This window comes from Sturnira hondurensis, unplaced genomic scaffold (assembly GCF_014824575.4).
Source record: "Sturnira hondurensis isolate 20B ecotype Veracruz unplaced genomic scaffold, ASM1482457v3 Scaffold0014436, whole genome shotgun sequence".
In the NCBI taxonomy this organism is placed as follows: domain Eukaryota; kingdom Metazoa; phylum Chordata; class Mammalia; order Chiroptera; family Phyllostomidae; genus Sturnira; species Sturnira hondurensis.
The window spans coordinates 42,676-58,185 of NW_028087067.1; the positions used below are offsets into that span (position 1 = coordinate 42,676).

The 15,510-nt window shown below is 50.4% G+C and overlaps 1 protein-coding gene across 1 annotated transcript; it reads right to left on the reverse strand.

Moving 5' to 3' along the window:
• On the reverse strand, nt 1–3,314 carry LOC118999059 (beta-defensin 12-like). The gene is made up of 3 exons (XM_037063396.1): nt 3,230–3,314; nt 2,865–2,906; nt 1–128 (listed from the first exon to the last, which is right to left on the reverse strand). The coding sequence occupies exons 1-3, from the start codon at nt 3,297–3,299 to the stop codon at nt 1–3; spliced, it is 240 nt and encodes a 79-aa protein (XP_036919291.1). The 5' UTR covers nt 3,300–3,314.
• Nucleotides 3,315–15,510: the final 12,196 nt, after the last annotated feature.

Genomic DNA, 15,510 nt, shown 5'->3' on the forward strand with positions numbered 1-15,510 from the left:
TCAGTAGATCCTCAGACGGCAGCAGAAGTAGTTCAGTGTGCAGCTGCCAACCACCTTCTCATCCTCTTTGCACGTCTGTCTGCACTTTCCCCGGCCCAGTCTGCACGACTCACAAGAAGCAAATTCACCTGGACCGAGAAAGAGCTGCTCATGGGCCTTTCCTGGGGTTCTAGGAACAGGGACAAGGTCGAGGGCCACCAAGGAGAAGGGGTGTAGTTAGGACTAGAGACAGTGTTTTCAAGAACCAGCCTAGATATGTCAAAGAGCTCTGCTGTTTTTAAAAAGGAGTGGGAGAGAGTTCATTTTCCAGCAAGAGCAAGGTAGCACCCCTGTTCTCCTTGTGTTTCCAACGCCGCCTGGTCAGAAGGAGGCACCACCAGCATCGGAGAGATTAGGGAACCCTCACAGTGGCACAGAGGCTCAGCAATGACAGTGGGAGGGACCCCGCAGGGCTGTGGAAGGACCTTGGAGGAGGGATTGAAGCCTCAGGTTCAGTTCTTGTCCAGGTCTGGTAATGGCCATGTGTCCTCAGGGAAGTGCCTAACCTCAGCCTTCTCTGTCAAGGGCACGTGCTGTAAATATTGGTCTGCACTTGAATTTTTTAGTGGTGAAATGGAATAAGTTGTCTGAAACTATTTTCCCAAACACTGCTCACTCAGTGAGCTCTTTTTGTTGGTGCTTAAAACAACTTTCCTCCATGACCACAAAGAACATTCAGGCAACATCCATGGGCCCAGTGTCTTTGCCACCACAGGAAAATTCCCTTGCTCATCTGCTTCCCCAGGGCCAGCATTTAGGGTGTTACTCCCTATTTTCATTCCTATTAACCACCCTCTTCCAGTAACCTCAGAGCCATATTGACCCTTACAGGTGGGAGCCGCCTCATCCCTGCCCTGCCCCCTACCCCATGCACCTGCGCAGCTCCTTTTTTCAGCCTGGCATTCTCTGCCTCACTCCCTGCTCCTCCCTCTCCGACGGCAGCCCAGCAGCATTCCTGGCTAGCCTGAGTCCGGTCTTGGGGCTCTGTCCTAATCTTGAACCCAAAGATGGTTCACAGTCCTGGTAAGCATTGCTTACCTTTCCCGGTGTTGGAAAGTACTGTGCTCCCTAGGGACCACCTGCTTTATCCGTTTCTGAAGTTTACTGTCCGAGTCAAAGCCATACCCCCAGCCTTTGCTCTAGCAAGCCCAGGTTCACATCACCCCCTCTTCTTCTTGATGCTGTGCACTCACCACATCTGGGACAAAACAAAGTCCCTGGTGGCTTTGCCTCTAACCTACATTGGGAATGAGGAAAGACAAAAACTGAACTTCTATTGCAGATGCCCTTCTGCCAACCTCAGATGCCACCAAACGCCTCCCGACGACACTTACAAAGAACCAGCATCGTCTTCTCTATCCTGTGCCTTCTCTGCAGTACAATTCTGAGGCTCCTAGGGCCCTCCACTCGGTGACTAAGTCTCAGACTCCTCAATTCCCTGTTCCTGTCTAGCTCCTAATTTTATGATTTTTCTACTGATAAGTGTCCACGTCCTTCCTCACCTGGATCTTTTGCGTAAGCATCACACATGGTAAGTGCTAAGCCAGGCTTCTGTAAGCTCCACCTCTCTCCACCTGGATGTGTGGAAGTCTGTGCTTTGGGGGCTCAGCCTGTTCTCCTGTGTGATGCAGGGGAGAATCAGCATCTTCAGCCTTAGATTCAGGTGAGACACAAAATGATGTGGTGTTTCCAATCTGGCCTACTCTGGAGTGCCAGGGATTATCTCTGCAAGGCCATTGGCTGCAGCACAAGAACACCCACTCTCCCCCCATCGTCCTGAAAACCCTCTCTGGAGATGTTTACACGTAGGTGGTACCCACTGGCTTAGGCAAAATGATTCCATATGGCAGCACTTTTCAGGGAGTGCATGGTCCGAGTGTTCCATCCTGTGCTGCACAGTGTGTTGAAAACCCTGTATTCCGCCTGTGCTTAACAGTAATGTCGGTGCTACACTACCAGGCTGAGAACCACAGAATTAAAACTGAAGACTCTGATGTCTTCAGTTGGGAGCCTGGCTTAGCATTTACTATGTGCGACACCTGGGCAAAGTTTCTTAATAGCTCATCTATATCCCTGTTTCATTATCTGCGAAAATGGGTGATTATGATAGTACCTACTTCCTAGGGAAGTTGTGTAAATGCAATGAGATAATCCACATCAAGTTGTCAATAAACTGCCAGGTGCATAGTGAGAACACTCAATGACTAGTATCAGCCTTAATTTTTCTCGCTCTGAAATTCTGTCTGAACATTTTTTTATTTTGTTTGCAACTCCTTAACGACCTTTTTTTTCATCTTGTGTATAATACGCTTTATTTCTCTATAAGTCCACCAAAAAAATCCCCCATGGGCTGTTCATTAAGAACAGCTCTTCTCTAAGGGGGGTGAGTTTTCACTCAGTAGTTCTAGAACACTCCTTTATTAGGCCCTCTTAGACCACCGGCATGCATTTGTCTCATGCTGCACTGGATTTGGGAAAGAGCCTGTAAGAGGTGGACAACACGTCTCCAGGACAATGCTCATCGGCCAGTCCAGGCTTAATCCTGTGACCTGGGTTTAGCTTGACCTCATCATGAGCTAATGACAGTAGCCACCAGGTCCAAATCTCTGTGGCCAAACTTATAATCCAGTCACAAAAAGATTTTCCTGTGAAATGGAAAATCCAGGTAGGATGCTGGGAACAAGAGGAAGAAAAGTCAAGCATTAGCGAAGTTCAGGCAGTTATATTTTCACTGCTATCTGTATCACTCACTTATCTCCAGAAGTGAGAGGGAGCTGACCAGCCAGAGTCCCTAAAGTAAAATCAACACACGGGACTGAACTTACCTCCTGGGAAGGGCTGGGAATATTCGAGTCCTGCCCAGCACCCTAAATCAAAACAAAGCACATATTGGAAATCAAGGTCAATGCAGGGAACAGCACCATATGAAACAGTATCCTCAACCCCACAGACCTTCTGTCAGGGAGAGCCCATCACAGGGGCTGCAGATTGAGTCTACTGGTAACCAGGAAGAAGTGTTTTTTAGAAAGCAAAGTTGCCATTTGCTTGTATAAAATTCATCAGCAAGTTCAAGACACTCCCATGAGAAGCACAGCGGGGAGCTGACCATTCCTCTCAATTTTAGGGTGGCACATAGAAGAATCATCAAACCTTATGCTTTGCCATCAAAATCCCACCCATTCCCCTTTACCTGATGGACATTGAGCCAATATGAAGAAAAAGACAAAGACAAAATACAATAGCTTCCTGCTCAGGGCCATGGCTGGTGGAAGACTCTTCAGGACAAGGGCACAAAGCCTTCTGGAGGGGACAAGAGGCTCATTTATATTTGAAAGCAACGAGGTCTGCTCTTGGTCAGCGAAGTGAATCAACAAAGAAAGCACACTTTCATGCTCCATTTCCCAAGTTCAAGGGCAATCATGATGGATAATAGCCCTCGGTCTCCCTCAAACCTGACATTGGGGGGACCTGCCCTAGGGGAGTGCAAAGAACACCAGGCCAGGAGTTGAAAGACCAGGGCCACGTGCAGCTGCACCCTACTCTCCAGGAAGTAGGAGGGTGCCCCTCCTGTACCAAAGGAGAGCCTGCTGCTCTTCCGTCGGCCTCTCCCGGCTGCTGCTGGACCTGACTGTGGTGACGAGGCAAACAGTTGGAGCACCTGGAGGGCAGAGAGGGAGGCCTGGCCCAAGCTCCACAAGGTGAACTGTTCCTGTAGTGGCTTTCGTTTCTGTTGTCTGTACTTGTCCCTTGGAGAGAGGAGGGAGCGCAACCAGGGCAGCCTGAGTCCTTGAGCCTGTAACAGCGGCAGGCGCTATCACCACATCCTTTGAGTTCACTAAGAACGTGGCTGTCAGAAGTCATAGTCACGTCACTGCACCCCCAAGTCGGTCCCATCCCACTGACCATGCCTGTGCGATGCTCTGTCCTTCGTTTCTGGGATAAAAAACTGGGTGACTTACAGATGTAGACTCGAACATCAACAGACTGACTTTTTAAGTACACAACCTTGAATGGGGCACTTCATTTTTTTGAGCCTCACTTTCCTCACCCTTAAAATGAGGATGTGATAATGATACACCCTTCATAGGATATTGGGAGAGAACTACCTGAGATCACGTGTAGTACTTACCAGAGTGCCTGGCTGTTGGGTCTAGGACTCCACTCACTTTCCTCTCTGCCCAGCATGGAACCCAACACTCCGTTAACTCCTTTGCAGGTCCACTAATTCCTAAGGAACTTTTCCTAGACTACAGAACTCGACAGAGCCAATCGTTGAGTTTGTGTCCATGCTTTGCCCATGGTTCAGCCCAGGGTTCAAGAAGACAACCTAAATAAAATCTTTTAAAAAAAAGCCCTGGCTGGTGTAGCTCAGTGGATTGAGCGCAGGCCTGCAAACCACATAATCGCGGTTTGATTCCCAGTCAGGGTACATGCCTGGGTTGCAGGGGACTCACAAGAGGCAACCATACATTGATATTTCTCTCCTTCTCTCCTTCCATTTCCCTCTAAAGATAAATAAATAAAATCTTTAAAAAAAAGACAAGCTAATATGTGTGTACTAGGGGCAGAACAGAGCCTAATGCCTTTTACCATGTACACATTTTTAGCAACCCTAGCCAGGCCATTTGGTGGTCTCATGATGAGTGTGGTCACACAGCCCTTCCCTTGCCTTGGGGTTCACTGCTCTGTCTCACTGCATAAAAATCCTGGAGTTTACCTTTGACCATCTGCTTTGTGGTGAAGGCTGATGGGGCCTCAGGAGCACGCTGGAGCCTTGGAGCTTGGCTATCTTATGTTCCTGCAGACCTTCCATCCTCATCTTCCTGGGAGGGCTCCTGCCCTGTTTCTGGGCCCACCTGGCCTCCTCCTTTCTACTCCCACCCAGGAACAGCTGCCACTACTATCTACCCCGGCTGGGACCTGGGTCTCAGGACACAGCGGGGCCTCGATCCACCCCTCTCTGAGCTGACAGGGCCAGAGCACACATGAGCCTCTCCCCTCTCCACTTTAGTACCACTGCCTCACAGGCTGGGCTCTCCTTGGGGGCCACCCAGTCACCATGGTAGCAGCGGCAGGCCCATGGGAAGAAAAAAATGCCTGGCCTGACTTTCTCTGGGGCAGGGCACACTGGTCCAGCTGCAGCTGGCAGGAGGAGACTACTCAGTAGGCAGTGGGGCCCCTGCCTGTGTGCAGAGTGTCAAGGTGGGGCCCCTTCCCAGGCGCCTGTGAGGGTCTGCAAGTGTCCCTCGAGTATTTCCGGGCCCAAGGGAGTAGGACATTAAATAGCAAATAAAAAAATATCACAACAGGTGGAGAGTGTTGGGAGGAAGGGAGGAAGTTTCTGTGGTGGATAGCATCTTTCCCCTGCTTTTTGAGCATGGGACTGTGAATTTTCTCTCTGCACTAGACCCAGCAAATTATGTAGCTGTTCTTGACCCGGGGTGGACTTTCACTCTTAGAAAAGTAAGATGGCCGTCAGCACCTTGAAACTGCCTCGCTGTAAAGGCTTGTCCCCATTGTGGAAATCTCAGGGCCTCCTGTTCTGTCACTGGCCACACCTGGCCCCTGCAGGTTGCTCTTCACGTTACTTCTTTAGCTCAGAGCTCCCTGCTTTCTGGTTCCAAACTCAAACTCTTCCACGTCCAACTGCTTTGAGCATAGAGCCAATAAGCATTTGTTTGGCCGTTTAGGGCCTGCCTGCTTCGCCTGCCACACAAGACTGCACCCACTCTGTGCAAACCAACACTGTAGCCCTGGAAGACTCCAGATGGCTGCCACCCTCTGAGTTCTCTGACCTCCAGCTCCCACCTTGCTGCTGAGTGACGTCAGCTGGACTCCTGATCCCAGGCTTCTCTGAGTTTTCCCTCAGCTTTGGGGTGGTGGCCTCAGGCCACCGTTTCTAGAAGGTCCCCTCCTGAAAGGTCCGCTCCCCCCATGCAAACCCAGCCATGCTTGCTGGGTGACCGCCGCCCCCTCAACAAGCCCCCAGCCCTGGAATTCACCGCACTCCTACGCAGAGACTTCACTCGTCAAATGCGCCTTCCTCTTCCTGGTGAGGTGTGAACAGGAGGCTTGCAGCACAGCACGTCCTTCAGGGGGGTAGGTGGCTCTTTGTGAGAGCTCTGACTCTACACTGTGACCCGAATGTTTATGCCACGCCCCTGCCCCCCCACACACACACACAACTCTAGCATTGCAACCCTGACTCCCGCAGTGATGGTGTGAGGAGGTGGGGCCTTTGAGAGGTGAGTATGTGCTACTCCCTCGTGAATGGGATTTGTGTCAGGTCCTGAGAAGAGAGACCTGGGAGATTCCTGTCCCCTTGGGCCACAGGAGGACAAAGGGAGAAGTTGCTACCTGCAACCTGGAAGATTGGCCCCCCGATCTTACACCCACGGCCTCCAGAACTGCGAAACACGAGTGGTTGGTGTTCCTAAGCTGCTGGTGTCTGGTGTTTTGTTACAGCAGCCAGAACAGACTGAGATGGTGGCCATCCTGGTTTAGAAGAGAAGCCGTGGAAACCCTACCATGAAGGAGCATGTCCATCACCTGGGGAGCCCTCGCTGGTGCCAGACGAACAACTCCGACTGTTGCACCCCTCACTTGCTGAGAGAGACCCACTTTGTGACGGCAGAAATCAGTGAGCTAATGAGGTAATAAGTGAAATAATGAAGCTGTGTGTAACTGAGACTGTCTGGGGATTTTTGTCTCTTCTTGTAGATTTAAACCATTTTTATAAAGTTTAGAAGGGAAAAGAGAAAACTTGTATTTTCAGTCTCTCATCCTTAATTGGATTATTCAAAATTTATCATCGATGTGCCCAAAAGATGCTTAACAAAAATGTCATGGCGACCAAGGCTAAGGATAGATGGGATAGTCCATAACAGGCTTTTCAAATGAAAATTTTCAGTTTGTAATGATTTTAGATGTACTGAAAAGTTGCAAAGATAGTACCGAGTCCTTAGGTTCCCTTCCCCACCCACCCCTAATGAAACATCCATGTTAATAATTATTAATGTTAATAACCATGGTACCTGTTCTTATGTAAGATTTTGAAGGATATATATACATATATATATATGACAATTAAAATAGTATATATGCACACACACACACATGAAATCTCAGTCAAGCATCCACTAAGCTCACAACTCTCCAGGGAGCCATCTGAGAATTACCTGAGATGATGAATGTGGCATTTACAGTGTGCAGCACATGGGAAGAGTCACCTGTGTGAAAATACATGGTGACAAGAATGCTCAGTGACACAATCGCCAAGTGGGCACAGCTCAAGAATGCTGCAGCTGGCATGCAGGCTCCCCTGAGCCCTGGGCACCCCTGGCACTGACACCCTGTGGTGTCATTGCACACAGAAGCATGCTGAGGTGACAAAGGCGCGTAGGCAGGGTCCCAGCTCCTGCCTTCCTGCTGACTCACACGTGTACCCTTGGTTGTCTGTGCACACCCTACTCTATCCTCCCTCCATCCCCATTTTTTCCTTGGGAATTTTCCAGAATTCAAAAAAAAAAAAACCCTGCTGAGCTGCCAACTTACACCCACTGAGGTCTGTGGGCTCTACGCCCACAGAGTCACCTCAGCTATGCCTCAGCGATCAAGATGGTGCTGGGCTGCAAAGACGTATAAATGTGGGTGTTGGCTTCATTGTCTCGTGAACGCGGAGCTGACCTGAAACTGACATATTGTTTTCACATCTCTGGAGACCCTGCACGTCATGAGGATGTTCCTCTTCCTCTTTGCTGTTTTCTTCTTTCTGGCCCCAGGTAAAACGAGCACCTTTGCAGGAGGGTAAAAGAGGCTGTGGCCCAGGGAGGGGCTCTGCCTCAGGGAGGACGTGGCCAAGATCAGCTCTGGAATGTGATGGCCCTGCAGGGGGCCACTTGCTGCAGGGGGTGACTGTCCCCTCCTGCCTCTCCGTAAATCCTTTGCATTTCCCACTGTTATCCAGGAGGGGCTCTCCCAGGTGTGCAGAATTACAGGTATGCCCAGAAAGACGCCTTTAGGGCCCAGTCTCATGCTTACCAACCCAAAGAAAAGACTTTAAGAAGATTGAAAGTGAGGGTAACCATCAATGAATCTTTAAAAAAATAGTTGTGATAAGGGTGAGGACAGATAAGAAAGACAGAGACGGGAAGCGATGGAAGATAGGAGGAGTGGAACCTAGAGATACTCTATTCGCGCCAGCCATGGCAGTCAGTAGGAGAAAGAGTAAAGCCAGCTACCATTCCTCGGTCACATGCTGGGTAGCCGGACAGCGCGACATAAACTTCACACAGTTCTCCAGCGCAGTGCCTTCAAGGGAAACTCCGCCCCACCTCTGATTCAGTGACATTCAGAGCAACTCTTTCGGTTTGGAAGGGCCACGTAGCATCTCCTTTGCAGACACAGAACCTGAGGCTCAGAAGGGCTGAGCAGTTGCTCAAAGTCCTGCAGATGTGAAGGAGTGGCCAACATTTGAGCCCCTGTCTGTGTGGCCACAGTGAGAGGACTTATCTGTCCCTGTCAGAACTCTTGCCCTTCTCCCTGCTCCTGGGAACCTCTGAGGGATGTAGTTTGGTCCTCCCCAGAAATGGAGTCTAAGACTAGACTCACACCAGGTTCCAGAGAGCAGAGGGAAGGGCTTTTCCGAATTCACAGCGAGCCCAAGTTCGCCCCCGATGCTGGTGAGGGCTCCCGGGCTCAGAGCCTCCAGGCCCACTGTGCGTGCCTGTGTGCAGTAAGCCTGTCAGGGGGGTGGGGGGTGGGACCCGGGGCTCTCAGTGAGCTGCTCATTCTGCCGGCAGGATGCACATTGGAAACTCACCTACGTACCATTTTCACATCACTCACACTTAACGTCTAACTAGCCAACACAATAAAGACCACATGATGTAAAGCTGATACTCGTAAAGGAAAACTTACTTATGGGTGTGACTGAGGTAGGCACACCTGCACAAACAGCTACGTTGACTTCCAGGTGGGCATCTGTGAGCCCCCACTGGGGGCCCTGTGGGCACAGATGCTCTTTCTCATCTCAGGGCCCTTCTCTACCGGGGCCGTCCCTGTGAACTGAACCCAGGACAAGGACTGCTGTCCACTGAGGTCCAGGACCTCTAGCCTGAGACAGCCTCACAGTTAGGAGGGCAGGGGCACCGTCGCTCACTGAGCTTTCCAATTCTGGGGTGTTTCTCCTTATGGACTTATGTGCTCACAAAAGATGCAATTCATACACAGGCCGAGACCGGTCTATCGGGCTGAGTGAATGTCAATGCTGCATGTGGACATTAATTGCGGTCCGTGCCCATCTGACCCTTTGGTTGCAAATACCCCCCTAGGCCACTCAGAACTGTGGATTCTGATGTGTCTGAGGGCCACTACAGGTACAGCCCTCCAGCCAGCCCCGGGCCTCTGTGCAGACTGACACAAGGGGGGGCTTGGAGAGCCCCCACCACACTCCACTCCCAGGTCTTGAGTGCAGCTGATGGAAGTGGAGGAGAAATCAGACTGGCCCTTTCTTAGCAGTCTCTTTCCTTCTACCCACCTCAGGAAAGCGTTTTCTTCTACATATTGTATTTATTCTTCCTCACCCCCATCTCGGCTATTTCCCAGCCTCAGGCTGCGCTCTCCCCTCACCAAGGAGCACTTTGAGAGTGTTGGGAAAGTTCCTGACTCGGGAGGTATTTATAGGGAACAAATGGATCGTGACTTACCCACCAACAAATTGTGATAAAAGAACACTAGCGTTTGTTTTCTAAGGCCCCCAGGACCCTGGGAGGCAAATCGGTTCTTCCTGGACCAAAAACTCAAAGAGAAATCTTCCCCCTGCCATCTCATGGGGAAAGCATTGTGCCAACTTGTGAAGAATCTTCACGAACTCGGTACCGACCTGCCTGTGCCTGGTAACGAGGCTTTACCTGACACGAGCATTAATCCAGGTGGCTCCTTCCCTTGTTAGCCAGGAATGCATTTTTCGACGAGAAATGCTACAAGCTTAAAGGGAGATGCGTGCATTCTTGTCAGAAAAATGAAGAAGTTGTCGCTCTCTGCCAGAAGGCTCTGAAATGTTGCCTCATGCTCCAGCCGTGTTTGAGATGATGAACCCTGAAGACTGGGCTTCCTGGAGAGCTCAGAGGGCCGGCGGTGCCTTCTTCTCTCCCTGGCCTCTTCCCTCCCCTAAGACACTTCAATAAAAATGAATGACTGACTTTTATCAATTTGTCAAGTACTTCACTGCGTAGCTAACCTTGGTCGTCCCTCCCTCCTGGGTTATTTTTCTGGGTTTGTTTTTTTGTTTGTTTGTTTGTTTCTTTATTTCTTTTTTGGTAAGGGAACCATCCCAAAGTCATCGGATATTTGTTTTAAAAGGGGGCTCCAGACCTGACCGGTGTGGCTTAGTCGGTTGTGCATCGTCCTGCAAAGAGAAAGGTCACGGGGTCCATTCCTGGTCAGGGCACATGCCTGGACTTGGGTGCAGTCCCCGGTCGAGGCATGCGAGAGGCACTGATCAATGTGTCTCTTCCTCTCTGTCACCCTACCTTCCCCTCTCTCTAAAAATAAGTAAATAAATATTTTCTTTTTTTTAAAAAAAGGGACTCCAAAAGTCTATAAATCAACAGATCTCTGGAACAAACCTCCAGCTCGCTCTCAGGCAGTCAGCCCTGAGAACCTGTGGAGATAGATCCACAGATAGAGATGAGACATAGATATGTAGGGGTAGGGTAGGTAGAGAAATGAACATCTACCAGGACGAATAGTTATACTAATAATAAATAGATAAATAACCCCCCATCTAAACTCTCGTATGTCACACGCCTGTCTAAATTAACATCTTGACTCCACGCCTTTCACTGAAGACGTTTAAACACCTATGCATTTGTCCTGTGTCCCTAAGTCAAAATTCTTAACGCCGAATTTTCTGACGGGCAGGAATCGAAACAGTAGCTCCAGTCACCTGGTTCCTGGTCCAAAATCAAACACTTTTTTTTTTTTGCTCCTTCATCCATCCTTCCAGAATTAGGAAACTATTATTTCTTCTCACTTGTATGTCAATGTAATTATTTGCATAAGTGCAATAAGATTATGTTCTCCTTGTAAGGAGACACAATTGAGAACACTGGTTATATAACCAAAGCTGTGACCGGAATGCCACATTGGGGCATTACGCACAGAGCATCCAGTTTAAGGAACTCAGTTGACTTCAGGGAGCCCTCGTGGGAACACCGACCTGGTCCCTGGCTTACGGGCTTCACAGCATTACAGGTGAGCCACTTCCTGGCAGGTCCAGGAACCTGAGGAAGTTCGGGGGACTTCAAGCCACTCCCCACAATTTAAAAAAAAACTGCAACCAAACGTCTCGCCTCTCGTCCTCGGACACGATTTACTCACACTGACTGACTTTGTCATTTTAGTGAGAGGGGACCTTAACGCGGAGAAGATCTGTGGCTATGGGACCGCTCGCTGCCGGAGGAATTGCAAAAGAGCGGAATTCAGGATCGGAATATGTCCCAACACCTACCCGTGTTGTCTGAAAGGACGGCGCCCCCTCACCGAAGCCCATGAGACACCCAAACCCACCGGTGCCAGGTCCCTAGCCCCAGCTGGACCCTAAGTCTCCCCTTGTTGAGGCCTCACAGTTCACTGTCCAGGTGCAGCCCCAGACCGAAGCCAGGGCAGCCAGGGGGCAGCAGACCCCCAGGGCAGCCAGGGGGCAGCAGACCCCAGGGTCTCTGCGGTCTGGGCCCCACACGGGTGGTAAGAAAGGCTAGCGATGCAGCTCAACCATTTCGCTAGTCTCAGAGCTTCAACACTTTCAAAGCTTACATGAAAAGTGATCTCATCACCCACAAGCCTAAGCAAGCTTTTTTTTTGGGGGGGGGGGCTGAATTATACCAATTGATTTTTATAACATTGGTTTTCTGATTAAGAAGTTTTGCTCAGCAGTTAAGCGTGTCGTTCATTACAATGGAAAATAAATCAATATTAAATGCCATTCATTTGGGGTTCACTATAATTGAAAATATCAGCTTTCGGGGAGGGAAGAAAAGGGTAACGCCATGAGAAGCCGGCAAACTCGGGTTGAAGCACGTGGATGTCTGGGAGGCTCACGTCCAGCAGGTGGCAGCAGAGAGCAGCACGGCCCTGGGCAGTGCAGGGCAGAGGGGAGAGAGAGAAACTTCGACCTGACTTTCTGGCCCAAGCTGTGTTTCGGGGTAACCAGAGGATTTATGACGACAAGCGTCTCTGCACAAAAGTAGCCCAGGTAACAGATGACGTGAGAATAACCGAATGAGAATATCACTACCTGGCAGACGCCCGGGGAACTCCTGAGCTAGCCAGCTGCAGCAAGTGAGAAGGACCACCTGGTGTCGTGCGCCTCCCTTAGCGCATCCACAGAGCCTCCCTGAGCTGTTAGGCGGACCTTTTAGCCAAATAGAGCGGCACGGCTCGGAGCCCTCCGCTCTCAGCTGCACCCCTTGATAAGCTCCACCTCCCAGATTTCCAAGAATACCCAAGATGCCCTCGCGCTCCCTCGGAAAATACTTCTGAATCCGTAACTCGGAGGAAAGGACTCTGCAGAGTAGCATCACAGTACCATTTCCACCCCAGGCGCAAACTAGTACTACTTTCTTGATGCAACTTAATAGCCATTGAGTGTTCAAAGGGCCCTGTCTCGTAAGGGCTCGCTTGTCAGCCAGTTTCTAAGAATTAAGATCCTGAAAAGGTCCGAGAACGGCGTCTGGTCGTTTGTCTCCAAGGCTTCTCATCCGGACGGCGACGTCCACTCGCCAAGGCGCCTGTTCCACGCCGCGCCCGAGATCGAGCGAGCCTCTGAGTGGTCTCTGGATTTCGGCACAGTGGGTGCAGCCCGGAGGCTGCCACGCTCCAAACGCGGGAGACGGCGGAACTCGCTGCAGGCTGAAGTTCAACATGGAAGGCCGACCATCGTTCGAAACTCGCCTAATGAAAACCACCGGAGGGAAGACTGAGTTTGGACATTATTTCACTTTATAACTTACACATTTTGTATGATTTGGAGTTGAGAGAGAGAGAGCGTGCGCGCAAACATCCCGTGAGCAGCTCTGCACCCAGGCCCGCACTGGAAAAGGAGCGAGCGGGGTGACAGCGCCGCCGGGGCACACCCTCGCTCTGGCGCCCCCAGCAGCGCTAGTCACACGGGGGGCGCAGGCAGGTGCCTCGAAGGACACCGTCGCTGGCCCCTCAGCCTCTGCCATTTTACTCTCCTCCATCTCCTTGGCGCAAAGGAACGAAGATCTCACACCCCGAGAGGCTCAGAAAGAAAAAGCAATACAATTTATCAGTTGCCTGGACCAAATAATTTTAAAAAGAGGCAGAAGCAAGGATGAGAATATTCTCGGAGGGGTTCTGCTACCCTGCCCATCAGGATGGACGTGGCTTTCGGCCGGCGGATTGTTCCGTAGTGTTTTTAGGATACGCGACGCTGGCAGGCTTGGCCGGGGCTCCAAGGGCTGTTCTGTGAGGGCGGATGGAACACCTGCGACCTTTCTAACGACTTCTGCTCCCTGCCTTTGTCTATCACAGATCCGACCCAGCTTCTCACAGGTTGTTCTTTTCAGAAAACTGGGGGGGGGGGGCTTATTTTATCCTAAGATCTAGACAGAGGACATGAGACAATTATCCTTTGCCTCGATTTCTTCATCTACTTAGATCAAGTGATTTTAATGAATTAGAGCAATCTTTAGCTGTGTGGTGGTTATTAAAATCCTGCTACATTTTGACTCATAATTCATCATTAGTAATATCTGAATATTATATGTGCTCACCTTTTTCTATTTATAGGGAAAACAAACGTCTGTAAGAATAAGCTGCCTATATACTCTAAAATTTGCATGTTTTATCAAAGATCCCAATTGCACACTGAAATAAATATAGACACACCTGAAATAATAAATAGCTGCTGACCAGGGTATAAAAGGACAGAGAGTGTGTGGAACTAGGGAATAAGGGAAACATTGAGCATTAGAACTGAGGTAACAGCAGCTTCCCATGGCCCTGCTTCACCCTCTACCTTCCCCAATGTCTGGTGGCCAGGATCTTTTGGCCCCTTGCCCGGGCCAGCTGCCTCCAGCTCTGTGTCCTCTCTGAATCAGAAGGTTTCCTCGTGCCCAAAGATGAAAGGCCAGGAACGGCGCTAACTGTGCCCCCTGGCCCGGAACCTGTCTCAGGACCTAGATTAGTGACCACTGCGGTCCACGCTGCGGCAGCCCCCTCTGTGGCCCCCGACCTCCTCCCCTTCATCGTTGCTTCCTTGTTGGCCGAGTCTCTGCTGTGCTTGCTGCCCCTCTGCCCATCCATGTTCATCTGTCTCAAGTAGAGTCTCAGTATGTTCATTTGCACAAAGACATTTTCTCTGGACCGAAATGCACCAGCAAGTGGGACACATGGGAGAAAGACACAGTGTCTTTCCCAGACACTGATGCTCTGTCAGGCATTACATGATTATGGTGCTCTTGACCAGAGCCTACACCCCTCCAGGTGAGCCCAGGGCACGCTGCCTGGGTGCATGGGTGCACCCATCATTCTGGGTGCATGCCCAGAATGATGCAAAACACAAAATTTTGTGCCTGCCTGTGAGAAGACAGAGGAAGAGAAGGGGAGGAAGAGACTTTTGCTTTGTTATCACTGAAAAAGAAAACGCTTAGCCCTGGCTCATGTGGTTCAGTGGATTGAGCATGGGCCTGCCCACCAAAGAGTCGCCAGTTCAGTTCCCAGTCAGGGCATATGCCTGAGTTGTGGGCCAGGTCCTCAGTAGGGGGTGCACAAGAGGCAATCACACATTGCTGTTTCTANCCAGGGCACGCTGCCTGGTGGGGAGGGGGTGCATGCCCAGAATGATGCAAAACACAAAACTTTGTGCCTGCCTGTGAGAAGACAGAGGAAGAGAAGGGGAGGAAGAGACTTTTGCTTTGTTATCACTGAAAAAGAAAACGCTTAGCCCTGGCTCATGTGGTTCAGTGGATTGAGCATGGGCCTGCCCACCAAAGAGTTGCCAGTTCAATTCCCAGTCAGGGCATATGCCTGAGTTGTGGGCCAGGTCCTCAGTAGGGGGCGCACAAGAGGCAATCACACATTGCTGTTTCTATCCCCCTCTTTCTCCCTCCCTCTCTTCCTCTCCCTAAAAATAAGTTTAAAAAAAAACAAAAAAGAAAGAAAGAAAACCCTGTCTCGATGTCAGATCAGAATTTTTTAAAGCAGAATTGAGTTGAACCCAAAGGCATCAGGGGTCAGGCGTCTGGGGAAAAAGAGGATAGAAGGGGGGAGGATGAAGAAGACTCAGATTGTTAAAATCGAAAGGGGGAGAGTAAAAGTGACGTCTGAGCCTTGGAGGGGCCAAAAAGCAGGGAGAGGCTCAGGGGGGAGAGAACAGGAGCGAAGACTAGGAGAGGCTTTGGGAGCAGCCACAGTCCAGCCTCTGGAGAGCGCAGTTTGGGAGAT

Coding starts and splice junctions, on each gene's coding strand:
- LOC118999059 (XM_037063396.1), bottom strand. CDS start 3,299: ATGGCCCTGAGCAGGAAGCTATTGTATTTTGTCTTTGTCTTTTTCTTC. Junction 2,907..3,229: donor ATTGGCTCAATGTCCATCAG/GTAAAGGGGAAT, acceptor GTTTTGATTTAG/GGTGCTGGGCAGGACTCGAA. Junction 129..2,864: donor TTCCCAGCCCTTCCCAGGAG/GTAAGTTCAGTC, acceptor TTCTCGGTCCAG/GTGAATTTGCTTCTTGTGAG.